The sequence below is a fragment of the Acanthochromis polyacanthus genome, chromosome 10 (assembly GCF_021347895.1).
Source record: "Acanthochromis polyacanthus isolate Apoly-LR-REF ecotype Palm Island chromosome 10, KAUST_Apoly_ChrSc, whole genome shotgun sequence".
NCBI classification, from domain to species: domain Eukaryota; kingdom Metazoa; phylum Chordata; class Actinopteri; family Pomacentridae; genus Acanthochromis; species Acanthochromis polyacanthus.
The window spans coordinates 11,862,037-11,884,796 of record NC_067122.1 but is presented as its reverse complement, the minus strand read 5'-3'; the positions used below and the strand labels follow the sequence as shown (position 1 = coordinate 11,884,796).

General features: G+C 47.6%; 2 protein-coding genes across 2 annotated transcripts in view; both read right to left on the bottom strand.

Moving 5' to 3' along the window:
* Window positions 1-1,735: 1,735 nt before the first annotated feature.
* Window positions 1,736-22,760, bottom strand: part of rab28 (RAB28, member RAS oncogene family) — an 84,339-nt gene continuing 63,314 nt past the window's right edge. Inside the window, exon 8 of the mRNA XM_051954924.1 lies at window positions 1,736-1,748. The gene's annotated coding sequence lies outside the window, so the exon portion shown is untranslated. The remainder of the gene's footprint in view (window positions 1,749-22,760) is intronic.
* LOC127535822 (neurofilament heavy polypeptide-like) lies at window positions 13,730-18,601 on the bottom strand. The gene is made up of 3 exons (XM_051954701.1): window positions 18,399-18,601; window positions 16,206-18,323; window positions 13,730-13,774 (listed from the first exon to the last, which is right to left on the bottom strand). The coding sequence occupies exons 2-3, from the start codon at window positions 16,908-16,910 to the stop codon at window positions 13,730-13,732; spliced, it is 750 nt and encodes a 249-aa protein (XP_051810661.1). The 5' UTR covers window positions 16,911-18,323; window positions 18,399-18,601.

The following is a 22,760-nucleotide window of genomic DNA, read 5'->3' as shown; positions in this document are numbered from 1 at the left end:
CAATTTTTGGCATTTTTGGAATTGTTTTCTTAGTTGTCTTTGGTTGCACATTACTACACCATTACTGCCTTCAACTGGGCTGCACAGTGACTTGGTGGTTAGCACGTTCGCCTTGCAGCTTGAAGATCCATGGCTCAAGGCCTTCCCGAAGTCTTTCTGCATGAAGTTTGCATGTTCTCAGTGTGTATGTGTGCGTTTTCTCTGGGTCCTCCAGCTTCCTCCCACAGTCCAAAAACATGCTGAGGTTAATTGGTGATTCTAAATTGTCTATAGGTGTGAATGTGATTGTTTGTCTCTTTATGTAGCCCTATGATAGACTGGTGTATAGATAATGGATTGATGGATGCCTTCAGCTGTTGATCAACAGAATATAAGCTCCAAGTTTTTTTTGTTTTTTTTGTTTTTTTAGCAGGTAAAAGAAGCATTTAGGCTATTAAACAGGCTTTAAAGAAATTTCATTTAAAGACAAAGTAATGGCTGTTGAATGCTTGTTGCTACATTGGCGGATCTCAGTAGTTGCTTCGGGGAGCAAATTGTCATCATGACCAATGTCAAGTCCAAAAATAAGACCCAGATTATAGCTTTTATTATTTACTGCTACAATGAACCGATGTAACCAGCTTGGAGTGCAGAAACTCATATATATATATTTGATCGTTTTATAATACTGGAGCACCCCAGGATGTTAATTGTTCATTTTTGTTTTATTAGTCAATTTTAAATTGAATCTGGACTGGGATTCTATTTTCTTGGACATCCACTGCAGAGGGAAACTTGAGTGCAGTTTGTATTAGATTAGCATAATATGGAATGAGGGCTGATGGTCTGAATCTCGGTATTTATTATTTGCCATCAACTGTCTCCACAGAAAATTTGGGACAAAACTCTTTAACACTGCAGAAATACTCTATAAATAAGTCTTTGCAGATTTATCTGTGCTGGGTTTGCTCACAGGTCAAACGTTACTTGGTGTTCTTACTGCAAAAGAAGTTTATTTCTTTTCTTTAAAAGGCTGCACAGAGCCCCTCATATTTCAAGGAAGCATACCTGGAAAAATAAAAGGTCCAGGTAGCTGTAGCACTTTAAACTTTAATCCCATTTAGTGTTTATGTACTTTCTCATTGGGCTAGAAACTATCCGTGTGTGTGTGTGTGTGTGTGTGTGTGTGTGTGTGTGTGTGTGTGTGTGTGTGTGTGTGTGTGTGTGTGTGTGTGTGTGTGTGTGTGTGTGTGTGTGTGTGTGTGTGTGTGTGTGTGTGTGTGTGTGCGTGTGTGTGTGCGCGTGTGTGTGCTCAGGTGCTGGCTGTACTTGTGGGGACATTTGGTCCCCACAACTGTAGGAAAACTGAAAACAATGTCACTTGTGGGGACCTCATTTGGGTCCCCACAAGTTTAAACAGTGTTTTCTTGACCATGTTGTTGTTACTGAAAAAAGTAAAAGTGCAAAAACGTTTCTTTAGGGTTAGGCATTGTTTTGGTTTGGATTAGGGTTAGGGTAAGGGTTAGTGGTTAAATATGAACGGGAGGCAATGGTATGTCCCCACAATGATAGAAAAACACTGTGTGTGTGTGTGTGTGTGTGTGTGTTGGAGAGAGCAGGGAGAGTAGCCAAGGATCTGGCAGGTCACAAAGGCGGCTTTGTAAAGGAAGTTAATGAGTGTTTTGTGAATGTCTCTTGATGCTCTGCAGCTCTGCAACACCTCCGGAGCGCATCAGCCTGAAGTATGTGTACGCGTGTGTGTGTGTACAGTATGTGTGAGTGGTGTTTGTACGTGTTTCTAACTATTTATATCTTCTTTTAAGCAGTGATTTATAATGTTTGTTCACTGTTTAAGTTCTTGTGGTTTTTGGGGGGGGTGTGAAGGTTGGTGGGTGGTTGATTTTTTTCTTTTTTTTTTTTCAATATGTATGCCGAAGGTAAAATACTATGGAAACAACGCAGATTCAACCAAAGTGCACACAGTTCTTTTCATGCTGCACATCTCCTCTACTCCTGTGGTCAAGTACCTTGCAGTTATTATAGCTTATTTGTTCAAGTGGTGAGGAAATATTAAATATCACAAGTTCTCTGCTGAGACTGGGCAATAATTATCAACAGATGTCTGCCAGTTGGGTAAATTGCATTTAAGTGTGTGTACATGCACGTGTTTGTGTGTGTTTGTGTGTGTGGTGGTACACTGGACAGAGACTGGTGTGTGTGAAAATGGAGAGGTTGTGTCACGATGAAGCTGATTGAAGGTTCCCAATGCGTCTGTGCTTATAAGAAGAGGAAGATGAGGAATAAATGAGACGGAAAGTTTGGAGGAAAGAGGCTGAGTGGCAGCCATCGGACGCCCCAGGTGACCAATAGTTGGCCGACCTTTGTTGGATCAGTGTGAAGTTAACAGCTCAATTTTTTCCACTTTGGACATTATCTTAACCTTTTCTATGTACCTCAGATGACTAATGTGAACCGTCTGTCAGGGCAATGTGGATTCTTCACCTTTAGAAGGGAGACACAAACATGGGGAAGAAGAAAAGCATCTCATGTCAAGCTGAACCAGTAATGTGGTATCTCAATTTTTTAGTGTTAACAAATTCTTTCTGCTTGACAACCATTTTCAGATCTTGGCTGATTTGAGTCTGTCTGTGATGTAAAGCTGGGATTGTACTCCTTTGTAGAGCAGATGCAGACACCAAGTTGCTCTAACTGGTAGTACTTTCTAGTCTGCATGGAGGATGTATGTCCATACATGTCCACTTCTATTGTTAAGGGATTGCACACTCTTGTCAAGCTACTGCTAAGCAGACCTTTGCATTCTCGTGAAAGTGGGACGTCTACAGTTACAGATTCAGCACTGTGTTAATGTGATTATTCAGTGAGAAGACCAAGCATGTGATTACTAGAGGAATGAGGACTCCTTACTGTATTTGAGCCTCACCGATGGGACGCATGTACAAACCAAACACTTTCACTTTAATTACAACTCTTTGCAAAGATGAATTCCAAAGGTGTGAATGAAGGAGAATCTCCTCATACAGTTTCTCCAGTTTCCTGGTACACATGCACTAGGCAAGCTGGTCACCAGCTTAGGGGGCTTCATGGACCCTCACGGATTTGGAGGAATGGCAAAATTTGGGTCATGTACTCTTGCAGATGCAATTGTCTAGAGCATCAACAGGCTTTAGACAGACATAAGAGCAATGTAGTAGATTCTGTGGTTGTCTTTCCTAACTGATGGTTCTGTGTTAAACTATGAAACACCAATCACTAATCTGTAGCTCGACCAAAGACAACCTGTAACAAGTCTTAGTGTGATTGCTGCTATGGCATACATCCACGACTCGCCAATCCAGAATACCCAGAGTAAAGAATTGCAAGATGAAGCATCATGATTCACCAAACTTTTTTCAGATAATCTGACATTTCTTTCACCGTACACATGTTGTTGTCACACAATCTAAAGGCATTACAGCCCTTCATAGGGAAAGTGATCATATTTGGTAATTTTCACACACATTAAATATGGCGTTGCTCCTGCTTCTCAGTGAGCTCAAGAAGCTGGTTTTCACCCAGCCAATCAGTGAAGATCACGCTTCATTACAGCACACTACATCGTGGTATTTGACCAATCAGCAGAGGGCTGGAAGGTGTCAAACTTTCTCTTTTCTCCAGTGTTGGAAAAGGCGGACTTGAGGCTTCCATATTCTTCCATATTTGCGGTCAAATTGTCAAGACTAACCATGATTAGTTGATGAAACTCACACATTTTATGGTTGAGTAGTTGTGTTAAGCGATGATATATACATTTCTTGGAATGTTCTTTATTATTACTAACAATAAAGGAACCTTATATGGTAACTTTGTTGACCTTGAATTTCAACATGGAAATTCAATTTTTTTTTAAAAAATGTCATAAAAGTGAAAAAGTGTTATGTCCCCTAATAACATTCTAGGGTGGAAATTTTGAATTTTAAAGGTAATATGGTATTTGTTGTGTAGATTAAAATTCCTTCTTGTGTTTTCATAACACACTGTACACAACATTAGCAAATGTTAAACTGCAGAAGTAATAATTTAACGTCATCAACTATTCACTACAAATCATCAGTAAAATAAGAGAATCGACAAGATAAATCTCATTCTTCCGCCTCTCGATCAAAGTTACAACAAATGTATCTTACGTTTTATTTTTAAAATGATGAAGGCGGCTGTGGCTCAGGTCGTAGGGCGGGTCATCCTCTAATTGCAAGGTTGGCAGCTGTTTCGCCATTGGTGTGTGAATGGATGAATGTTAAACACTTTGAGTAACACTACAGTAGAAAACAGCAACATAAATGCAGACTATTTGCCATAACTAGATCACTTTCTACCTTTTTTTCATGCCCCCCCCCTTTACTTTCCTGCAAGCTCCAATGAGGTGCTAAAGATGAGCTTTTTCTTCCACGGTGAGTGGGTGAGGTGGAGACTGGTTTGTTTGTCTGCGGGGGGGTTAGAGGTCACCAGGGTTTAAAGAAAAGAGCGGTGAATGACAGGAAGATCCCCCACACTTTCTCCACACGTTTCACCCAAAACACTGACCTCTGTTGTCCCTCATGGGTGCTCACCCACCACAGGCATTAGCCACTTTAAAGAAACTCTACACCAGAAGAAGCACATAGGACCATGTGCCAAATTACATTAAGAGGTGACACCGGCCTCAACAATCGCTGATCCAACGCTCTCCTTCCTTCACTCTTAGCCTCTTCTTTAATCTTCTTGGGACTCATATAAGGACTGTTATGCATGTTGATCCTGACTAACTCAATTAAAAGTTCAAAGATGGACAAATTGGCACCAGACACTTTGCCCTTTGGTAAAACAGATACGTCATCAGAGTGAGTGCAGAGCTGAGCTGCATGAAATGAGCCAATACAAGGGCTTTTTATTAAGGAACACTTCATAAATGGTTTATAAGTGGTAATTAATGGTTTTATATTAAGAAGCAGATATTTCTAATGCCTTATAAATCATTAATGTGCAATCCATTGTGCACTTTTAAATATTTGATTGCAGCTCTTTAATCAGTATTTGTGTATTAACAGTAGATAAAGTGGCTATATAAGGTTCATTTGCTTTGTAATGACAAACCCACAGAGTTCTCAAGCAGCTCTGCTGCTCCCCTCAGTTTCACAGAGAGTTTTAAGCATCTTTCAGAGCACTGGGTTGGTTTTATGGCAAGCAGCTAAACGGAAAAACTAGCTGGTGAACACTGTAAAGCCTTTAGCTGATAAGACATATGTTTTCCTCTACTAACTGGTAAAAACTACAACAGGAAAATCAACATTAGAATCGTATATTCATCAGATGGAACAGATACACAGCTCCAAAGGAATGCTACAGTAGTTCAACACTTTTATTCATCAATGTGTTAGATATGTGGTTATAAATATTGTTCTCCAGAAAATCACTAAATAGAGGTTTTAGACTTTTTGATCCTTGTAGTTTAACAATTTTGAATTGTTAAAAAAGGAAGAACTTGTTAACAAACCAATTAAATCAAGATATTGTAGCTTGTCCCATTGTCTAGTAAAGCTTTGACCTTACTGTGACCCAGCAGGATCAAAACATTTCAGCCCAATAAATCTTTTTCTTTACTGACAATGATATCCTGCATTTGGCTTAAACATATTCACACAGCTGCTTTTCTGCATCTTACAGAATGGAGTTACAGATCCCCACTTATTGTCTTCACTGTGAGTTTCCAGCTCATCTCTGAGCTCCTCCAGCTTCGCCTGTATAGATACAACACAAAGCATGCTGTGTTGAACTGCCGCCTGTCCTCTGAGAGCCTGCCTTGCTTTCTTAGCTGGAGAACATAAGTGCTGACCCCAAGACAGAACCCTTTCTCCCCTACTGTGAGTGACAGCCCTGCTTGAAATGTGGACACAGGACCTTGTTGCCCCCAATGGGAGGTAAGGGGCATGCTCCCTCACAACACTGCAGTCTGGGTGGGCTCAGTCACAGAGGACATCTTCCGCTGGTGGTACAGTACATGCAAACATCTCAAATGTGAATCGATAGATTATGTTACGGTGAAAGCGCCTACCATTCGTCATACAGGTTTTGCTTGTGAAAAAAAAGGTCTAACCTACTCTAGCTCTTTAAAATTAGCCGTGCCGATTGAATTTCTTGTTTCTTTGCTCTGCAGATTAAGCCCAGTTTGTAAAACAAGAACATTAAATAATCAAGTGCCGATTTTGGCCGTTGAAGAAGAGCTCTACACACAACTCCACCAATCCATAACATCGTATGAAACTCAAACTGACTCGCCCAATGTCTGCCTTTTTAAAACAAGCTCGCTCTCGGGCCAAAATCATTAGTAAAGTAATCCATCACCCTAACCCTGACTCCCTGACCCAAACCACAATGTCAGCCAATACAGACGGAGCTATTCACTGTTCAGAAGCCACCACGGGCCTTATCTGTCAAGATCAGGAGAGGATGAACTTGCAGATAGCGGAAAATGAGTGACAACAGACAGAATCTCAAGCAACCAAAGTGTAATATCTCTATATTTTCTCTGACATGAAGAATAATTACACAAGATTAAAATTCTATAGTGGTATGACAGCATCTTGCAAAACTTCTCGAACCCTTTCTCCTGCTTCGACTTCGGGCCGCTCGAGGAAACGGCGGTTACACTAAACCGGGTTTTCTTTGGCCAGAACAGAGGAGGCTCACTGCACACCAACCACTTATTGCACCAGATGCCAGTCATGGTCCGCTGATGTTTTTGTAGAGAAGTTTGGTGAAATGTCAGTCTTCTTCGTTCCCCCCTCGGTGTATATATATATGCTCAGAAATTAGCCACTTTGTTAGCCCTTGAACCTCACACGTCTACTGAATGTATGTGATTCATTGGTGAGTAAAGTCAGCCAGTGTGCTGCACCCACAGTCCAGGTCGACTTTGCCAAAGCACGGCAAAGAAAATCTTTTATAAAGCGAGTTTGATTGAGTCTTTGATGAAACCATTGTTGGATAAAATAACGGAAAAGCATAATGTATAGGGTTTAATGATGGAAATAAGTTGTTTTCTAACCCAGGTCGCTGCATACTGCAGGTATTTAAAGTGGGAGGAAAAACTGGCCTGGATCTCGCCAAGTATGAAGCTGTGTGGTGTACAAACAAATAAGCCCAAACAAGTCCAAATAAAGCAAAGTACTTTGGCTCCATTTATATAACTGGGCCTCTTACAGTTGGACTGGCCTGCGCTCTTTGACTTCCTTTGATGCGTCCAGCCCTGTGGTGCAGTCAGATCCCATCAGATGAGCAGACAGAACGGAGATACAGTGCACCTGAGCTGCCCGAGCCACCACAGAGAGCAAGTGGGGAGATGTACTGGTATGCAGGAAAAACCAGCTCTATTTCAAGCCCTTCGAAATCGCTGAGAGGGTTTCCTTGTAATCCCATCCGTCATATTTGCTCCCCCCCAAAACATTCATGAGTCCCTGACCCGACCCCCTCTTCAAACAAGCCGTCTGGATCCGAATCAAGCATCTCAATAAGAAGAGGCAAAAAAGGGGCTTCACCATGCCGATCAGCGCTCGCAGATCAATGGAGGGCAAGTACTCCTTCAGTGACCACGTGATGCTGCTCCTCAGATTTTGGTGAATCACTTTGTTCAGAGCAGGAGGCCTGCCTCTGCGTCCTCTGGGTCCAGCCAGCTCAGCAGCCTGTCAGCCAGTCAGACTCTTAAAGAGGTATTTAAATGTGTGCCTGCAGCAATGCACTCACTCAATGACCTCTTTATTTGTTAAAATAGATTATTTTAAATAAATTACAGAGCACTTTCACTGAATAAACAGAGACTTTGGGGCTGCGGCCTGCGTTACATACTTACCACAGCCACAGAGATCCTAAATGACTAGTGAGCTGTGTAATCGCCTTTGATTTCACTGATAGGACTCTGATTCTTTGGGTAAAAGAGATGGAGCCATTGAGGAATCTGAAAGGCAACACCGCTAAATGGGGGGAAAAGGCGAAGAAAAAAAAAGGTCTCATGTGGGGAATATGAACTTATGATGTTTCTAACCCCGCCATGTCGACGGAGGAGTCCATTAGAGGAACAGAGGGGAGCTTGAGGGAGTCCTGTCATTTCTTCCCCCGCCGTCTGAGAGGTTTAACACTCCTTCAGCCTGGGTCTGCGCCATGCAAGAGACGCCACCCTGAGTGAAGGGGAGGAAAAAAAAGTGAGAGGAAAAGGCTGAGACCTCACTTCTTCTCCCTCTCTTAACCTTTCCCTTCTTTTGTTCTGACCAGTCACTTAATCACATCAGAGGCTGGAGCCGCTCCGGATGAAGTGCTGGTTCTCAGCCACCACGCCGACCACAGAACTCCTGCATAAGAAGAAAAGTATTTTATGTAACTTGAGGCCGTCCAAATCTGCCGCCCCTCCGCTTTCTAATTAGTTAATTTCCCCACGTGTTGCTGGTATGCAGCCTTTTTCTAAAGTGTTATGCAGGAGGTGAGAAATGCACACTCTCACTCTGTTCTACGTCTGTTTGCAGCTAATTTAGTGTGGCAGGGCCTAGTTCTGTCTGGATTACTGTTGCCCAGAAAGAAATCTAGAATAATAAAATGACGGACAAAATGCTGGCAGACCAAAGAAGAGAAACCATGAAGAAATTAGGTTTGATTAACCTTATGAGTGCTTGTTTCAATTCTCACAGGTCTATTTATTTTTGAACATGTGGTCGACATTCCTCCAGCTGCACGTTTCCCGGCATGTCTATTACATCTAATCTGTAAGTGGCTCCAAAAAAATGAGAGAAGCTGCATGGATGTGCATATACGTCATGCGTGCAATTTTCAGAATGGACATTTGAAAAGGTAATATGGCCCTGACTGTTATTCCACAGAGGAACACCGGTTGTAAAAAAAAAAAGTAAACTTAGCAGAGAAATTGCCCAACTTCTCCCACATGCACAGCAATATGTCTTTATGTTACAGTCTGTATTATTTATTTGTAATTTGTCACAAATAACTTCTGATTGTCATTACTAATAAGGCTGCTGGTGATATTGTTTTGTCTTCAAATCATTGTTTCTCAGAGACCAATGTGACATTTTGAAAATGAGAGAAATCGCATTTCTGACAGAGAAAAGCATCTGATGCCAACATCTCAGAACGCCTACATGTTTTTTGTGATTTTTGTGAGCTGTGGACAAAATGAGATGTTTGAGGACAGCTTTTGGGCTTCAAGAAGTACTGATCAACTTTTTTTTTTTTTACCATTTTCTGACATTCTGTAGATCAACCAGTCACCCTCTGAACCCCAAAACCCACTGGCAGGCTTGAAAGGTTGATTATCTTTAAAACAAAATTGCCAAAATAACACTATTAGAGTCAGAAGGTGTTCAACCAGAGATTCATCACATTTTCAACTTTCCAACAGTTTTTGAAAGTATCAAATTTGGCTTTCTGTTTGGTCTTGAAAATGAACCAAATCCAAGCTTAAAATTATGATGTTTTTTTTTATTTTCAATCAGTATTTCATCAAAAATTATTTTATTATATCTGTGTCATATAAAAAAAAATGTTAAAAATGAACCATTTCCTTTAACCAAATTGTATTTAAAACAAATATTTCCACGAAGACTTCAGTGACTTCGCTGAGACTAGCTTTCATGTGTCAAAAATTCAGGGACTTTTTGGCTGAACTGCAGGCTGTTTTTACAGAAAACAGAGACGAGTAGTAGAATGGAAGTAGTAAAATGTCTGTAGTTTGTAGAACGGGCAATTTTTTTCCAGTGTTGGCAACACCTGTGAACACTTGGGAAAATGTTTTACATGTTGTAAAGGTTTTTTTCAGTTTTTGTAAAATATTTTTTTTTCTTTTGATATTTTGGCATCAAAACTTTGCTATACATCAGAAATTTTGAGTTCTCTCTACTTCTAGCCATGGTTATATTGTTTGAGTCGAGGTGCAGGACTTTATATTGCAGTGAAAATGAGCCCATGCTGAGTAAGATATCACAGGAGCGACCAGAAAAAGCTTGGCGTTAGGAGGTTGAATCCATTGATTAGGACAATATTCAACAGATGGATCAACAATGCAGCTCAGTTTTTAGTAACTCAGCCAGTAGAGACAGACTGAGTAAAGCAGAATCCACCAGGCTGAAGCTTCATCATCCACACAAACAGTTTGTGTTTGTCATGATACAGCTATTGAAATTATCCACAACAAAGTGAAGTCACAACAGTCCTTTAAACCACAGCGGGTGAACTGACTGTGTGACTCTTCACATCTGTGCACAGCTGTCATGGCTTCAGACATGATCAGACATCTAATTCAGTGTCTTCATGCTTAGGTAATCAGGTAATTTCAGCACATCTTGTAGCCCAATTCACTGTTTGTTTCTTGTCTGCTCTGGGGGTACAATCCTCAGGTCGGACACCCGTGTTCTCATCAGTAATCAACATTTTATTTGAGCTCTAATGATAAATATTTCACCATATGGGCTGGAATATTTTTTTTTAAATCAAAGTCGCCCGACAAGAAAATCTGATAATTCCACCGCATTTGCTCCTGAGGTCTCCGAAGCCAAGCATGTTATTACCTCTTTTTCTTTTTTTTTTTTTTGTCGAGTGTGCATGTGTGATTATTAATAATTAGAAGGAAAACTTAATTCATAAGCCATTAAGTGTTATGAATAGCAATTTCTGTGACCCTCTCAGTGGCTCTTTAAGGCCACTCTGAATGTGGCGCACAGAGCCGGCTCAGTTCTCGCTCTTTCTGGCAGCTATAATTGAGCCTAATAGCTGCAGCACGGACATAGGGAACCTCTTTGACACCTAGACCCAAATTTTCTAATGAAACGATCAAATAAGCATCATCCAGCACCGGCGTATCAAAGCGGCCGGCAGCTGGCAGCATGTCATAGTCTGACATTTGTGCTTTTTAAGCGCTGCCAGGCCTGTTTCCCTCCATGTCCTCTGGCCTTGTATTAACACTAATAATAGGGAGATGCAGTGATGAATGGAGGAGACTTGAGCCAGCTGCTGAGGAGACGTGGGCTGATTGCACACGTAATGGAGGATGACAAGTCGCAGGGGTGTGTGTGTGTGTGTGTGTGTGTGTGTGTGTGTGTGTGTGTGTGTGTGTGTGTGTGTGTGTGTGTGTGTGTGTGTGTGTGTGTTTGGACAAAGGGATAGAAAGTGGAAAAATCACCATATTTCCTGAAGCTGGTTAAGCTTGTCAGAGACATATAGTGTATTTAGTGCTGAAACAATTATCTAGATGTCAGAAAACGAATCAGCAAACCGTTTTGATTCTCAGGTTTTAGTTTGTATGTGAAAACACAGATAATTTGCTGAATTTTCTGGTTTGTATGATATAGGACTGGGCGATAAATCGAATTAATACGATTAATTCGCGTTTTTAAAACCTGACGATTTGAAAATTTGCCAAATCGTAAAATCGAGGCGAGCTTAAATATATAACAATACAGATTCTTCTTCTGCCTTTCACGACTTGTGCACTGGCGTTTGCTTCCGACTCTCATCTCCTTCCGCCAAAACACTCACACCCCCGTCATGGAGGACACAACAGCAGACGAAGAGTTGGTCGCGAGAAAAGGACCTCATGTTACATCGATTATATGGAAGTGGTTCGGCTTTGACAAGACTGACAGAGCAAACTACAGTCATGTGCAAGGTTTGCAAAAGTACTGTGAAAACGAAGAGTAGCAGCACAACTAACCTCTTTCAGCACCTCCGGCAGAGGCATCCTAAAGAATGGGAAAAGTGCCCGCAGCTACGGGAGTGCGGCATGGCTAGCACTAGCCATAGCAAAGAGACCGCAAAGAAACAACAAAAATCGATTAAAATCGTAATCGTCCAAGATGACTAAAAAATCGAGATTTTATTTTTTGGCCATATCGCCCAGCCCTAGTATAAAACTGTCTTTAGCTTTTTGAGTAACTGTAACTTTGTAATATTGCTTTTTTTGTGGACATTTCTCTCCACTTTTTACTTAAACTGACCCATGAATAATTAATTGATAAAATGAGATGTAGTAATATTGTGCATTACAACTGCTTTCTTTTGCTTTGTTTTTTTTTTTTCCTGGTGCCATTTGAAAGGTCAAGACTCATTTCTGTCTTTCTTGTAGAAAGATGATTAAGATTCTGACTATATAGAGGAAGGGTCATGGAACACTTTAAATACAATTTTAAAATGATTTGAAATATCATATTTTGCATATAACTGTTATGAAAGACTGATTTAAAGAAAGGAAAAACTGTGAGTGCAGTACATGGAGATGTATTCTGGTCCTGGTCCATAATATCATGGTTGTGGTTTTTATTTGGTTTTGTGACTACGTCTGTGCTTGGACAGGCCTATTAGTGTGTATTTGTATGTTTGGAGCAGCTTTGGTTATAATGGTGGTCGTGAGTCTCTGCTACATTGGAAACTCCTGATATTAAGGACAATTTGTGTTATTTTGTCATTTGGTTTGCTCAGGTGTTTGTCAGTTTTTCAGTTTTGCATTCACTTCCATGACTGTCACTTGATCTATTTATAAGATATATTATAAGATTTATGGCATCATAACTGTCACACAGACTGCACAGAAGACACTTCTGAGTCCTCTCTCTTTCATCATGGTTGGTGCTGTTTCCGTAGAGGTACAGAACTTTATATCGCAGTGAAAAATGAGCCCAGAGTGAATAAAAACATCAATGGAAGAAAAAACATCCAGCGGTCTAGAGTGTTAAAAAGGCTCAACAATCTGACCAAACAACTGGGTGCTTGCAGTTTTCAGCAAACGCCACTTAAACAGGAGTAAATGCTGTATTTGTCAGTGTCACAGTTCCGCTCCTCTGTCCTGTCTCTGTCTGTCTGGTTGTTTCCCATCCTCTCCTCTGTCCTGTCTCTGTCTGTCTGGTTGTTTCCCATCCTCTCCTCTGTCCTGTCTCTGGTTGTCTCCCATCCGCTCCTCTGCCCTGTCTCTCCCTCTACAGCTCAGTGCCTGAGTGGAGTCAAGCTTCTCAGCTGACTCCACTCAGGTAATCAACTACCTGCACGGCTCCCGGACAGCTGACAACCATTCCACTAATCACCTACCTCTGCAATAAAGACCGGCTCAACCTTCCACTCCCTGCCAGAGTATTGAACCTGAAATCATGCAGTTCGGTTTGCTCTCTAGCCCTTCGACATTTTCTGTTTGAGTTTCTGCCTTATTTTAACTTTGCTTTCTCCTGCCTTCACGCAGCCAGCTGTCCGGGAACCCTCACTCCTGCCTGGAACCCTCACCCCTGCCTGGAACCCCTACTCCTGCCTGGATTCTCCACTCCTGCCTGGATTCCCCACTCCTGCCTGGATTCCCCACTCCTGCCTGCATTCCCCACTCCTGCCTGGACCCCCACTCCTGCCTGGACCCCCCACTCCTGCCTGGACCCCCCACTCCTGCCTGGACCCCCCACTCCTGCCCGGAACCCCCTCTCCTACACCCTGTCTTTCTCCATCCGCCAGCATTCATCTCCTCCAATAAATCATTCTCCATCCCCTCCAGTCTTGGATGAGTGGTTCTCTGCTCGGGTCCACCAACTCTGATTCGTGACAGAATACTCTGGCCAAAGACATGGACCCGGAGAACTCACCGCCAAGACCGCACCCGCCCACGCCATTCGACATCAGGCAACTTCACCAAACCTTCCGTCTGATCTCAACTAATTACCAGAAGCTGTGCTCCCAACTCGCCATCTTAGCTAGTCAAATCTCCCAGGAAGCCCCCGACCCGACCCGGATTCTTCAATACAGCCAAGCTCTACAGGATGTTGCCGCCGCAAAAGCACAATTAAACCAATTTGTCACCCTGCTCAACCAAGTTTGCGCGTCCCCAGCCCAGCCCGAACCATTTTCCCTTCCACCTGTGCCACCAGCCCCGGACCCTGCCGACACCCAGCCCCAAACCCAAGACACGCCCATAGACTTCTTCTCCTCCTGCGATGAGCACAGCATTTTCTTCAACGTGATATATGAGTTGTGGGAAAAGTGGAGGGAAGACCCCCAAGACGCAAGCATAACCCTGGGCCGCAAGCTAGCAGGCCAGCGACCCGGATTAGTTAGCTACTTACCTGCTTACCTCCGTGACTTCGTGAGTGCTCCTCTGAGTGACCCGCCTGCTGGCTCCCCTGGCAGCCAGCCGGGCCCTGTCTCCCTGCCGCCCATAGAACCACCTGCCAAGCGGCCTGGCCGTCGAAGACGCAAGGCCAGGAGGCACCATGACCCCCCGGCTTCCGCTCCAGTCCCCGCGGAGGTCGACGACGCTCCGCCTCCAGTCCCCGCGGAGGTCGACGACGCTCCGCCTCCAGTCCCCGCGGAGGTCGACGACGCTCCGCCTCCAGTCCCCGCGGAGGTCGACGACGCTCCGCCTCCAGTCCCCGCGGAGGTCGACGACGCTCCGCCTCCAGTCCCCGCGGAGGTCGACGACGCTCCGCCTCCAGTCCCCGCGGTGGTCGACGACGCTCCGCCTCCAGTCCCCGCGGTGGTCGACGACGCTCCGCCTCCAGTCCCCGCGGTGGTCGACGACGCTCCGCCTCCAGTCCCCGCGGTGGTCGACGACGCTCCGCCTCCAGTCCCCGCGGTGGTCGACGACGCTCCGCCTCCAGTCCCCGCGGTGGTCGACGACGCTCCGCCTCCAGTCCCCGCGGTGGTCGACGACGCTCCGCCTCCAGTCCCCGCGGTGGTCGACGACGCCCCGCCTCCAGTCCCCGCGGAGGTCGACGACGCCCCGCCTTCAGTCCCCGCGGAGGTCGACGACGCCCCGCCTTCAGTCCCCGCGGAGGTCGACGACGCCCCGCCTTCAGTCCCCGCGGAGGTCGACGACGCCCCGCCTTCAGTCCCCGCGGAGGTCGACGACGCCCCGCCTTCAGTCCCCGCGACCTCAGCGGCCTTAGAAGGCCATAAAGCCTTCCCTGAGCCCCTTAGGAGGCTCTGCGCCTTCCCTCCTGCGCCGCCCCCGGAGGGGCCCCTGGATCCTGCGCCGCCCCCGGAGGGGCCCCTGGATCCTGCGCCGCCCCCGGAGGGGCCCCTGGATCCTGCGCCGCCCCCGGAGGGGCCCCTGGATCCTGCGCCGCCCCCGGAGGGGCCCCTGGATCCTGCGCCGCCCCCGGAGGGGCCCCTGGATCCTGCGCCGCCCCCGGAGGGGCCCCTGGATCCTGCGCCGCCCCCGGAGGGGCCCCTGGATCCTGCGCCGCCCCCGGAGGGGCCCCTGGATCCTGCGCCGCCCCCGCTCCCTGAGGAGGCCGTCGACGCCCCGCCTCCGCTCCCTGAGGAGGCCGTCGACGCCCCGCCTCCGCTCCCTGAGGAGGCCGTCGACGCCCCGCCTCCGCTCCCTGAGGAGGCCGTCGACGCCCCGCCTCCGCTCCCTGAGGAGGCCGTCGACGCCTCGCCTCCGCTTCCTGGAGCCTCGGCGGTTTTGGAGGGGCCTGGGGTCTTCCCCAAGTCCAGGAAGAGGCCTTGCGCTTCCCATCCTGCTCCGCCCCCGGAGGACCCACCGGACCCGGCTCCGCCCCCGGAGGACCCACCGGACCCGGCTCCGCCCCCGGAGGACCCACCGGACCCGGCTCCGCCCCCGGAGGACCCACCGGACCCGGCTCCGCCCCCGGAGGACCCACCGGACCCGGCTCCGCCCCCGGAGGACCCACCGGACCCGGCTCCGCCCCCGGAGACCCACCGGACCCGGCTCCGCCCCCGGAGGACCCACCGGACCCGGCTCCGCCCCCGGAGGACCCACCGGACCCGGCTCCGCCCCCAGTCCAGCCTCCAGCCCGGCCCCTCTGCCCTGTCCGGCCCCCGGGCCGTCCCCCTGGGCGGTCCCGCCTGTCTGTCCGGCCCCCGGGCCGTCCGCCGGAGCGGCCCCTCTGCCCTGTCCGGCCTCGGAGCCGTCCGCCGGAGCGGCCCCTCTGCCCTGTCCGGCCTCGGAGCCGTCCGCCGGAGCGGCCCCTCTGCCCTGTCCGGCCTCGGAGCCGTCCGCCGGAGCGGCCCCTCTGCCCTGTCCGGCCTCGGAGCCGTCCGCCGGAGCGGCCCCTCTGCCCTGTCCGGCCTCGGAGCCGTCCGCCGGAGCGGCCCCTCTGCCCTGTCCGGCCTCGGAGCCGTCCGCCGGAGCGGCCCCTCTGCCCTGTCCGGCCCCCGGGCCGTCCCCCTGGGCGGTCCCGCCTGTCTGTCCGGCCCCGGGCCGTCCGCCGGAGCGGCCCCTCTGCCCTGTCCGGCCTCGGAGCCGTCCGCCGGAGCGGCCCCTCTGCCCTGTCCGGCCTCGGAGCCGTCCGCCGGAGCGGCCCCTCTGCCCTGTCCGGCCTCGGAGCCGTCCGCCGGAGCGGCCCCTCTGCCCTGTCCGGCCTCGGAGCCGTCCGCCGGAGCGGCCCCTCTGCCCTGTCCGGCCCCCGGGCCGTCCCCCTGGGCGGTCCCGCCTGTCTGTCCGGCCCCCGGGCCGTCCGCCGGAGCGGCCCCTCTGCCCTGTCCGGTCTCGGAGCCGTCCGCCGGAGCGGCCCCTCTGCCCTGTCCGGCCTCGGAGCCGTCCGCCGGAGCGGCCCCTCTGCCCTGTCCGGCCCCCGGGCCGTCCCCCTGAACGATCCACCCTGTCTGTCAAGTCCTGGCCCGTCCAGCCGCCAGGCCACCCTCTGAAGCGGGTCCTCCGCCCGATCCGGTCTCGGCCTGTCCCGCCTTCGGGCCGTCCCCCGAAACGGACCCTCCGGCTTGCCCAGCCTCGACCGGGCCGCCCACCGGAACGGACTCTCTGCCCTGCTCATCCACGTCCAGTCCGACCCCCAGGCCGCCCACCGGAACGGACTCTCCGTCCTGCCCATCCCTGGCCAGTCCGGCCCACGGTCCGTCCGCCGGAACGGATCCTCCGCCCACCGGAACGGACCCTCCGGCCCACTCATCCCCAGTTAGTCCGACCTACGGTCCGCCCTCCGGAGCGGACCCTCCGCCCTGTCCATCCCCGGACAGTTCTGCCTTCGGGCCGACCCCCGGAGCTAATGTCTGGCCAGCCTAGTCCCCGTCCTGCCCAGTTCTCAGTTCAGTCCGATCCAGTCCCCGTCCTGCTCAGTTCTCAGTTCAGTCCGATCCAGTCCCCGTCCTGCCCTGCTCTCAGTTCAGTTCAGTCCTGTCCAGTCCTGCTCTCAGTTCAGTCCTGTCCAGTCCAGTCCTGCCCAGCTCTCAGTTCAGTCCTGTCCAGTCCAGTCCAGTCCTGCTCTCAGTTCAGTTCTGTCCCGTCCTGCCCTCAGTTCAGTTCTGTCCCGTCCTGCCCTCAGTTCAGTTCTGTCCCGTCCTGCCCTCAGTTCAGTGCTGTCCAGTCCTGTCCCTAGCTCCGCCCAGTCCAGCCCGGCCCAGTCCTGTCCCTAGCTCCGCCCAGTCCAGCCCGGCCCAGTCCTGTCCCTAGCTCCGCCCAGTCCAGCCCGGCCCAGTCCTGTCCCTAGCTCCGCTCAGTCCAGCCCAGTCCTTTCCTTCAGTCCAGCCCAGTCCTTTCCTTCAGTCCAGCCCAGTCCTTTCCTTCAGTCCAGCCCAGTCCTTTCCTTCAGTCCAGCCCAGTCCTTTCCTTCAGTCCAGCCCAGTCCTTTCCTTCACTCCAGCCCTGTCCTTTCCTTCACTCCAGCCCTGTCCTTTCCTTCACTCCAGTCCTGTCCTTTCCTTCACTCCAGTCCTGTCCTTTCCTTCGCTCCAGTCCAGTCTAGTCCTGTCCTTTTGGTTCCTTCCGCTCTGTCTGGTCCCTGTGTTTGTCTGTGTGTCTGTCTGCTCCCTGGTTGCCCCAGTGGGCCCCTCGTTGGTTCGGTCCATGGGGCGCCGGGAGGCGCCCGTTGAGGGGGGGGTACTGTCACAGTTCCGCTCCTCTGTCCTGTCTCTGTCTGTCTGGTTGTTTCCCATCCTCTCCTCTGTCCTGTCTCTGTCTGTCTGGTTGTTTCCCATCCTCTCCTCTGTCCTGTCTCTGGTTGTCTCCCATCCGCTCCTCTGCCCTGTCTCTCCCTCTACAGCTCAGTGCCTGAGTGGAGTCAAGCTTCTCAGCTGACTCCACTCAGGTAATCAACTACCTGCACGGCTCCCGGACAGCTGACAACCATTCCACTAATCACCTACCTCTGCAATAAAGACCGGCTCAACCTTCCACTCCCTGCCAGAGTATTGAACCTGAAATCATGCAGTTCGGTTTGCTCTCTAGCCCTTCGACATTTTCTGTTTGAGTTTCTGCCTTATTTTAACTTTGCTTTCTCCTGCCTTCACGCAGCCAGCTGTCCGGGAACCCTCACTCCTGCCTGGAACCCTCACCCCTGCCTGGAACCCCTACTCCTGCCTGGATTCTCCACTCCTGCCTGGATTCCCCACTCCTGCCTGGATTCCCCACTCCTGCCTGCATTCCCCACTCCTGCCTGGACCCCCACTCCTGCCTGGACCCCCCACTCCTGCCTGGACCCCCCACTCCTGCCTGGACCCCCCACTCCTGCCCGGAACCCCCTCTCCTACACCCTGTCTTTCTCCATCCGCCAGCATTCATCTCCTCCAATAAATCATTCTCCATCCCCTCCAGTCTTGGATGAGTGGTTCTCTGCTCGGGTCCACCAACTCTGATTCGTGACAGTCAGGAATTATTGTCAGCTTTTGGCACGAGTATGTATGTACAACCATGTGGATTTTCAATGTGAAATTTCTGACAGTGAGAAAAATGTAGAATATTACAAGATTTATCTGTTTAAAACAAAGCAAACAACAAGCAAAATGTTCACCTCAATACATTTAAAGTGTGGAAAATGAGCTACAGTGACACTGTTGCTCTCCAAAAAGAAAAAAAATGGATCTGTATACTTGCACTTTGCCAGTTTCTAAGTTAAAGGAAGTAAAATGATTCGCAGCACCTCTTCCTAAGTTTGACACGGCGGCCCTGGCAGGAGTGGTTAGACCTTTTCAGGAATCCCTAGAGGGGCTGCGGATGTCGTCAGTCCGCCGCCTGCTTATTTTTCATGCTTCTATTGGGACCGAACACGTGCAGACCGGTGCCCACTTTTTTCCCTGCACTTGTTTGGTTACATTTGACGTTGGGCGAGATAAGAACCAGATTGAACTCTGAGCAGCATCTGAGTGAGAGGACGCTGGCAGAGAGAGGCTGAGAAACCAGCGGCTGTGTAGTCTGCTCTATCTCCGCCGACTCGCCCCTATTATGTTACCTTTCAAGTGCTTTGTCACAGGAGAGAGGCCGAGCTATTCTGGTTTGCTTCTCCTGAGGGTCGACTCCTAACAGCCTCGGCGTCTGAAGAGTCTTATTTTAACGAGCGTGTGTGCAGAGTGTTTCCAGTTAGCCCCACACTGTTTATTTATGGAATTTTTTCTGACACCTACTTACATCATTATCATCCCCTTTCTTGTAAAGTCCCAAAGTGCTGCCTCTGAAGGTGCCTTTTAGAGCAGACAAGTCAAGTATAGAATGGAGAATTGGCCTCCTAAAGCTGAAGGAGTTTCCACCATGGCTGCTTTTTTTCCTTAAATGCGGGCAACTCTCTAACATAAGTCATAAAATAGTGTCCAACACTATTAGATGACTACATTTTCCTGTTCTGAATTATCCTTTCATGCTATATTTTGTTATTGAGCATCTAAACTCCAAGTAGTTTTAGCCCATTTTGTGTCGCTGTTACATTTTTACTCACTGTGAGCTCATTTCTTACTGCTATAGAAAACCCTGCGCTTCTATGGAAACAGCTAAACAATAGCTAGAAGGAGGAAGAACTCTAAAATGTCTCTTATGCAGTATCCGTCAAGGATCAAATGAAGGACTAGTTTTGCTAAAATTTTAAAAACCTAAACATCTTTTTTGAAGTGACACAGGTGGCACCAATACTGGAGAACAATGGAGGCTCTGCATGTCACAGATATTTAACTGTGAAGACGAGGGTGACTCTCTACATTTCTTTGTTCAGCACAAAGATGCCGTGTGTGAAAGTGGAGCTGAATGAAAACATATCTGGATGTGAGTTGGGGATGAATGCTGCCATGCTGGCCCAATTTAACCCCTGCTGTTAACGTTCACTGTGCACGGGGCCATCCAGGATTAAATCACGTTGTCGTGACGCAAAGACTGGCGTGTGTTATTAAGATATTCAAGGATGTCAGTGTAAGTCTCGCCAAGTTCTTAATATGCAACTAATAGAAATCTAAAGTCATCGTGACAAATACAGGGAGCACATAAAGTTTCTTTACAATTTTAAGACTTTATTACAAAGGCAGTCGATAAGATATCTTAACTGTAATAAATTCTTCAAATTGTAAAGAGACTTTATGGACACCCTGTAATTCATGAAGCTGTCGGCTTGTACAAATACAGACATGTAGCAGGACAGTAATCAGATTACACATACAGTGTTATAATTGGTAGAACAGGTGTGTCAAACATATGGGCCGCGGGCCAAAAGCGGGCAGCCAGAGGGTCCAATCCAGCCTGTGGGACGACTTTGAAGTGTAAAAAATAAGAACACATTAACTGCAAATTGTAAATTTATACAACTGTAAATTTAAAATATTTTCTAGCTCTATGATATCATTCAGTTCCAGATACCCGAGGCTAAATGTTTTGTGCCTTTGTAGATACTCTTGTAGATCATCTGTTATGTGTAAGTGGTAAATTGAGACATAATACTGTTGAAACTGCATTTACTTTTCTTCAGAATTTTCAGGGTGTTCATAATGTTTTCTACAAAGGTAGTTCTTTGAACGTGAGCATTATCAGAATGTACTTTCTTGCACTAAAACAAAGGGAAATATTTGGAGTTGTCGTTATTTATAGGTTAGTATGTTATCATTTTTCGGGTCCGGCCCCCTTAAGATCAAATTTGGCTGAATGTGGCCCCTGAACTGAAATGAGTTTGTCGCCTCTTTGCTAGAAGACGATATTTAAGTAAAACCAGCAACACCACATTGTTGCCAAAATATGTCCTGGAAATTTAATAGCACAGAAAACTGACATCTTTTAACGTTTAATTAATGTTTTATTAATCTTTAAGTAGCATTAAACATTATAAATGGTCTTGGTCATGCTTATTAAGTGTTAATAAGTCATTTTATTAATGATAATGCATGGTGTTTTCACATAAATCACATAGTTTGCGCTTAAATACTCAGTTTACTAAGTAACAAGAGCAGCTGTGTTGGTTAAATGTTGCAGAAAAAGGTACAATATTTTCCTCAATCACACTCAAGTAACTCAACTCTGCTTAGTTGCTGTATTTGTGTGAATTTAGTGCTACTGAAACACCATGTAGAGACGTGATCATGACAGACTGACCGCCTAATGGCTGCTCTCCAACATCAAACAGTCGCAGCAGTCTGTGAAATCTGTCACACAAAGGAATTAGTGTCGAAATGTAGTTTATATTAGAAAGCCTGCGGATGAGTGACAACTTATTTTGCAAATGCGGCTGTTCGCACCAAAGCTTCTCACTTATTTAAAAGTGTTTTCTGAACGCGGGACGTACATGTAAGCATGCGAGCGGCACGTATTCTAGTCCGCCTAAACCTCAGATTTAGTGTCAGCGAAGGACAAACTAAAACTGCCTGTTTCTAAAGACGACAAACAACCCCGTGTCCATCTTTCATCCGTCTCTTTATCGCCGGTATTTGTCTTTACTCCTGTTCTTCCAGAGTAGCTGAGGATAGTTGTTTTACTCCTCTCTGTTTGGACAAGGTCTCCCCTCTAACACCCCCTGATTTGCCAAAGGCTCTGCACAATTAGAGGTTCAAACACTTTTCTGAGCAGGTAGGTATTTCTGCAGCCCTTCACTCAGCCGCTGTTGCTGAGTTTTATTACCTGAGGGCATCAGCTTGTCATTTTGAGGCAGTGGAGACTAAAGCCACGTCAAAAAGCAGGGAAATAACTTTAATTCTCTGTTTGACATTGACAGAAGTCGTCTCTCTTCTCTTTTCTTTGTTTTCCCCTCCACGCTTTCTCTTTTCCCTCCTCACCATCTGGTGCAGCTGCCAGCGGAGGGGCTCGGCTCTGACCCCGTCGTCAAGGACACAGATGGGAATTAGGAAAAGTGGACTTGTTTCAAACAATTATAGAAATTACTTTAATATCTTAAAACAAAAAGACGGAGGAATATATTTATTTGAGATGTTGACTGTCAGCTTAAATTTCCACTCCGGTGCGGTTGTGCGTGTTTTTGTGCGACAGACAAACTCCAGTAAAGGATGATGTGGACACCGTGTCCACCAGGTGTGTTTTGTATTGGACCTAATCTTTCTGTTTGGCCGTACTTTTTTCAAAAACCCAGTCAAACATAAGCACCTGCCTGAGGAGCAGGTCGTGACCTCGAGTCTCCAACCCTGAAATGAACACCATCTAATAGAGACCCATCTGTTAAATTGTAATTGAATGTTACATGGCACTCTGAACTCAGAATGGTCTTCTTTTTTTTCCCTGTAAGCGTGCAGGATTTAGGCAGACGCTCCAATGACAACTTAATTTCATCACTGAGGAGCAGCGGCGAGTGTTTTTGTTCGAGACTCTCCCTCGAAATGCGGCTCTTATTAATGATAATTGGTAAAAAGGTGACACATGTCTGACTCTTGTTTATCTTCCATTTTAGATAATTTGAGGCACACTTTTACACAAGGACAAATTAAAATTGGGAAAGCTTCAGCACAATGTCTTTTTTCATGCAAAAGGTAGCCAGAGCTTTGTCATGTTCACGCCACTGCCGGTTTTATGTCGCTCTTAAGGCAGTTAATGTCTCAGGGTTTTTTCGCAA